The sequence below is a fragment of the Micromesistius poutassou genome, assembly GCF_964030765.1.
Source record: "Micromesistius poutassou genome assembly, chromosome: 16".
Classification (NCBI taxonomy): Eukaryota; Metazoa; Chordata; class Actinopteri; order Gadiformes; family Gadidae; genus Micromesistius; species Micromesistius poutassou.
In genome coordinates, this window is record NC_140286.1 from 14,223,379 (window position 1) to 14,229,596 (window position 6,218).

General features: G+C 48.2%; 1 protein-coding gene across 1 annotated transcript in view; it reads right to left on the bottom strand.

Annotated features, from left to right (window-relative positions):
* Positions 1 to 6,218, bottom strand: part of pde4ca (phosphodiesterase 4C, cAMP-specific a) — a 31,331-nt gene that overhangs the window by 11,918 nt on the left and 13,195 nt on the right. The window contains 6 exon segments of the mRNA XM_084480444.1: positions 120 to 232; positions 347 to 399; positions 734 to 807; positions 1,602 to 1,638; positions 3,498 to 3,598; positions 3,600 to 3,690. Coding sequence (XP_084336570.1) covers positions 120 to 232; positions 347 to 399; positions 734 to 807; positions 1,602 to 1,638; positions 3,498 to 3,598; positions 3,600 to 3,690 — 469 coding nt within the window.

The following is a 6,218-nucleotide window of genomic DNA, read 5'->3' on the forward strand; positions in this document are numbered from 1 at the left end:
ATACTATGAGTACTGCAGTGTACCTTTTTCACCTTTACACTGTCAAGCCACCTTAACATGTTACTAAAAGTACTAGCTAGTACTAGTAGTAGCAGTAGTATTTTAAAGGCATTGTGTACCTTGTTGGAAGCCATCTCGCTGACAGAGTGTCGGGTCTTCAGGGTTTCCAGCTGCTCCAGACACCAGTCCAACTCATCCAGGGTCTCGATGGCCAGCTGTTGATGAGGCTCCTCTGTCAACACACACACACACACACATCAGAAACCATCACCTCCTGGGGACCTAAATGAGAACTGTGTATAATGAGAGGAGCAGTGAAAAGAAGACTTATGAAGCCCATACTGACCGGCCAGGCTGGTCTTGCACATAGATGGCGGGTTGCTTCCTGATGACCGTGCTCTATTGACACACACACACACACACACAGATCACAAAAAAACAAAATAAATAAAGGAACAATGATGATCATGACTATAAAGCAATGAAGACGTTTGGCAATCCTCTGGCCATACTGGTTTAATGTGACCCCTTCGCTCACTGCACTATAAGGAGGATACTCTTAATAGGATAGTGTAGTGGTTAGGGTGTTTGGCTGCCCAAAGTGTTCTGGGTTTGATGCCTCGATCTGCCAGTGCATGATGCCTAACCCTCTAGCTCCTAAATGACGTGCATTTGTGTAAAAGGGTGTAAAAGCTAGAGAGTTAATAACAATAGAGGTTTGTTCTCTACTTACTTGCTGGCCGAGCGGTCCTGCTGTCCGGTGATTAGTGCAAAGTTGCCCCTCACCGTGCGGAGGCTGGCCAGGATCTGTGTTGCCAACATGGATGAGATGCATTGAAATGAATTGACGACGGATTAAGATCGACCACTGTTAGTCTTGTCAATTGTATTCTCGTGTGGTGTCTAGCCGTACACCGACCTCCTACGTTTGACTAGCTAACGTGACAACCCTTCTCCGATAAGTGTTGAAGAAACTGAAGATCTTTTTTTTTTTTTTCAAAGCACTGTAAGACAAATGTGCTCTGTATTCTCTTCATCCGTCGGAGGCTTGTAGGCTTGTTATCTGTTAAGCTGTGGATTGTGTGTGATTTGAAAGTAGATATGCAAAATAATTGGTATGATGACGTATTCAGATACTGCATGTTAAATGTGATACTTTAAAGTCATACCTTTGTGATAACCTTAAGGTAGTGTTTCGTTATCTGTATAAAGTCAGAAAAGCCCATATGCACACTTCCTGAATGCTGAACCTTGATCAAGGCAACAGCTTCCCAGCTTTGAAGTACGGTATCATAGTCTGCGGTAGACGGCTTGTATGTGTGTGTGTGTGTAGGCTGTTGGTTTGTTGTTGTGTGTCATGTGTGATGCTATGGAATTTTGTGCTGCTTATGATTGCTATCTGTGCATTTCTATGTAGAGCTGAGAAAATGCACAAAATACTGCCAGTTCTGTATAGAGCTATATTATTCAAAGCCCTCAAACCAGCCTGTAGTCTTTACAATAATGCAGTTGTGTTTTTGTCAAATCCACTTTAATCTCTCTATCTCTCCCTCTCTTTCTCTCTCTTTCTCTGTAAAACCATAAAATGTCACGTGACTTACCTGTGCAAATGGCGTCACAATCATGTCTTCTGTATGTCTGGAAAATAGTATACATAACCAAAATGAGCATGTGACAGAAATTGACGAGAGGATACATCAATGCATTTCAATATTTCATACATAATATTAGTAGTAGTTTTTTATTCTTTACTCTTTCTTTTTTCTCTTTACTCTTTGGATCTGTTCATCCTTTATATATAACTGGTAAATCACAAGGGAGGGAAGAAGCAAAACAAAACCAATAGCACGTTGTGGTTAATAAACAGAAAATCACCAACTACTATTAACCGGTGTCCAGGAAACGTGTGCACTCAAAGTACAGTTTTTTAAATAGCATTCAATAGGGTTGAGAATAGCCATTGGCGAGGACCCTTCCAGTCAGCTGGCCGTGAACATGGATGGATGGTGGGGGGGGGGGGTAACTCATGCATTGTAGACACACAGTAGGCCTGGACGGGGGGGGGGGGGGGGGGGGGACTGAGAGAGGGGTACGGTGAGGAGGAGCGGAGGCGGAGGCCTCCACTAGTAGGGAGCTGGTTGGCTGGAGGAGGAGGAGGAGTAGAATCAGCTAACAAGCGAGGTTCAACGCCCGGTTAAGTCGCATGCAAATGTGTAAGGCCACACTCTGGGTGTGGACGAGGATCTCGAAGGGGACCAGAGATGGAGATATACAACGCCCAATAGAGTGTAACAAAGGAGTTAATGTTTTAGTCACATTGAAGTCAGCAGGGAGTGGAAGGTGGGGGGCGGTGCTGGGGGGGCGGGGGGGGGGGGGGGGGGGGGGGGGGGGGGTTGGGGTGGTGAAGAGTACAGTAGGAGGGTCATGAGGGGATATGGTTTGTAGTTTTAATATTTGAACGTTTTATCGTTGGTTTAACAGGACATTGGCCTCACCGAGTAGACAACCAGTTGACCTCCCAGTGCTTCAAGCTCTCTTCCCTTTAGCAGACGAGACAAGTGGACATAGAAGATGAGAAACAACGACTGTGATTGCCGGTGGAGGGGCTGAGGGGGGGGGGGGGGGGTCTGGGGGAGAGGGGGGGGTGTGGCTCATTGGAGTTGTATTAAAACATCATTGAAATGCAATCTGTCAATTAGACTCGAGAACAAACAGTCGATTGTTGAGGGTTTGTTTCCAGGCAGAAACCCAAATTGACATACTTCAATATGTGCAACAAAATTATTTTTGAGGGAAATCGAATCAAACCAATTCAAATATTTGTAGGTAAATGAATTTGGGGTTGAAATTTGATAAAGAATATCAGTTGAAAGCTTTTTCTCTCGAGCAGAGACAGGAAACATCGACCATCCTTGTATGGCCACTGAGGATCCCTTCTCACAGCGAAAATGGAGATAGATAGAAGATAATTGAAAGAATATCAAATACATCTCAACTGAATGTGTAGATTTACGCCCATATCTGGATATATATGGTTGGGTCATCAAACATAGGTTGCAAAAAAATATATAATTTTTTTAAGGTCACGTATTAAAAAAACTCTTAACGTGCAAATGTTTCTTTCTCTCTTCATTTCTGTGTTTCCTCTCCTGTGCTAGGTGTCAGATTCAGGGAGGTTTCCCCACCCTAACCAAACACGTCTCTGACAGGCCTCCCAGTTCACCGCACTGAGCCCAAACGTCAAGACTCTCAACAGCGTGAGAAGAAACAGAAGCACTTATGATTCATAGACGTGCTCTTATGCAAACGATGGTCATTTTGGGACGTGGACCACAACAATGAGGACGATGCACTGACCATTTCATCTGGATCGGTTTATTTTCATGACACCACAGAAGAAAAATAATGAGGTCAGCGTCAACAGGAGGGGGGGGGGGGGGGGGGATATGGAAGAGATGAGGGGTAGGGGTGGGGTGGGGGGTGGGGGGGGTACTTACAGGTCGCTGGCTGTAGAGGAGTTCCTCGACGGGACCTTGGGGGACAGGTCAAAGTCCGAGTCGGAGCGGTAAAGGAAGGACTCGCGCCGCTGGCTGTGGGGGGAAGTTGGCCTGGATGACCAGCCCGGAGCCGGGGCTGGCCTGGGGGTCCAGGGGGCTGCGGCCCGGCGACAGCCCATTCTCCACATCAAAACTACACAGGAGGAGACACACAGAGAGGGGGTCAGAACCAAACCACAGTAACACTGAAAGGTCTGGGGCGCCCCGGTGGCTCAGCGGGTAGAGCGAGTACCAGTGAGGCATCAGTCCTGAGCGCAGGCGGGTTCCACTCCTGCCCCTGGTCCTTTGCTGCACGTCCTCCCCTCTCTCTCCCCCACACCTTCCGTCTATCTCACTCTCAATCTCACAAAATGCAAAATGCAACAAAACTGCAAGGTTTAGGGGTTCGCTCCAACCCCAGTCAGGAAGTTACGCAGCCTTGTCAGCCGCTTCCCAGGACGGCGTTCAACCAGCTGGCGTGAACCACCGTTGACACAGCGAGCAGTTACAACCACCGGCTACACGTCGTCATCGTCGTTCAGTGGTGGCGAGCGTGTCAGAGGCCAAGCCGATCGAAACAAAAGCAGCTTGGCTCCTCACTGGCAGTGGTACCTGACGTGGTTATCCCAGCAGGTCTTCTGCATGAAGAGGGAGACGGGGCAGCGACAACAAGTTAGACCGTCCAGAAGTCTTGCGGAGCGTGGACTCCTCCAGCAAACAGGAACAGAGAGTGAGAACTGAACGCATTTAAAAATACCACAGGCGTCGGCACGAAGCTGGTTTCAGCGCCGTGACGCCTATCTACAAGACAGGAAGCAGTGTGAGACTACAACCGCTCAGATCCAATATAGACCACAATAGGAGGTGATAGAAAATGACTCATGTGTGAACGCATTATGACAGCTCAATGCGATGACCGACGAGATCAGATTAGAGGAAGAAAAGAGCTGCACATATATACTAAGTAAAAAAAAATAAGCGTTAACATTTTAGGAGGGGTGACAGAACAGGATATATTTTCACTGCGGTCATAGAATATAATAAGGTGATAAAAAAGGAACGAGAAAGTTGTGAATCAAGTGTAACCACGACAACAGACATCAAGCCTCAACTTGTCTTGCCAATACTTAAAGCCACCTGTAACTCAAGTGGTTTCACATGGAGCTGTGCTCAAGGACGGGGATTTTGTTGCATGAAGTAATGGTGGGTGTGTGTGTGTGTGTATGTGTAGAGGTATGTGTGTGTGTATGTTTGTGTGTGTTAATGTGTTTGTGTGTGTGTGAGAATAAATGCATTTCCTAATGTGTGTGTGTGTGTGTGTGTGTGTGTGTGTGTGGAGGTATGTGTGTGTATGTTTGTGTGTGTTAATGTGTTTGTTTGTGTGTGTGTGAGAGTAAATGCATTTCCTAATGTGTGTGTGTGTGTGTGTGTGTGTGTGTGTGTGTGTGTGTGTGTGTGTGTGTGTGTGTGTGTGTGTTAAGCGCCGGCCCGTCATTGAGCGTGCACACCGGGGAACGGCGTGCTGCTGATCTGTGATTGGCTGGTGTCAATTTAGCGTCCGAGTATTGACGCGGAGGGTAGCGGGCTAGCGGGCTGGGGGCCGGTCTATTAATAGCCTGGTCGGGGCTCAGGTGAGGAGGAGGAGTCTCCTCCCCATCGGAGGCCACCTGGCTCCAGAGAGAGGAGGACACAGCCGGCCCTTCGTCCCCAGCCTGGGCTCTCGGCTCTGAGCCCCTCGTCCTTCCTCCCTCCCTGCCCGACCTCCAGCGGTTCAAGAGTGGGTTGTGTATTTGTGGTGAAACATTAACGGTAAAAAGGATCATTTGATTTTACACAGCGCTTTTCTAACCAGTGGCCACTCAAAGCGCTTTACATTATTGCCTAGCGTTCACCCGTTCATACACGCATTCACACACCGACGGCGGAGTCGACCACGCGGGGCGACAGCCGGCTCGTCGGGGGCCGTCAGGGTGAGGGCGTCTCGCTCAGAGGACACCTCGACACTCAGCTTAGGAGGAGCCGGGGATCGAACGAGCAACCTTGCGGTTACCAGTCGACCCGCTCCACCTCCTGAGCCACATGTCGCCCTGTGTTGATATAAGCTAGGGGGGCCAGGATGGTGTAGAATTGCCTACAGGCGGTTTGACTCCCAGCCCAAAGGCACCACAACGTCGTATTCCGCTGTGTACGACCATTAGTATTATTTAGCCGCCAAAAGTATCCACATCCGAACATCCTTCCTCTTCGATTGACCCCCATTAAATGAATACGTACGATGTTACTAGCTTCACAATCAGTAATAAAACTGCATCACTATCAGCTGAAGGATATAGGCACCACCACACTTTACATATCATTTACACTTCCATTTATCTGCCATACACAAACACATCCACACAAAAAAACCCTACTTCTGTATCCCATTCATCCTAATTCCACTCTCTCAGCCCCCTTCTCTCTCTCTCTCTCCCTCCCTGGATGCTGCTGCTGCTGCATGCGCCCGGCGTTGTGTTACCACCTCTTACATAACAGGCTGAACACTGTCCTCACGTGAAGCGCACAAACACAACCACTGCACCGCAACAAAGGATGGGAGGGGGTGGCACAGCAGTACATAGAGAGACAGGACAGAGAGACAGACAGAGAGAGAGAGAGAGAGAGAGAGAGAGAGAGAAAACAAAC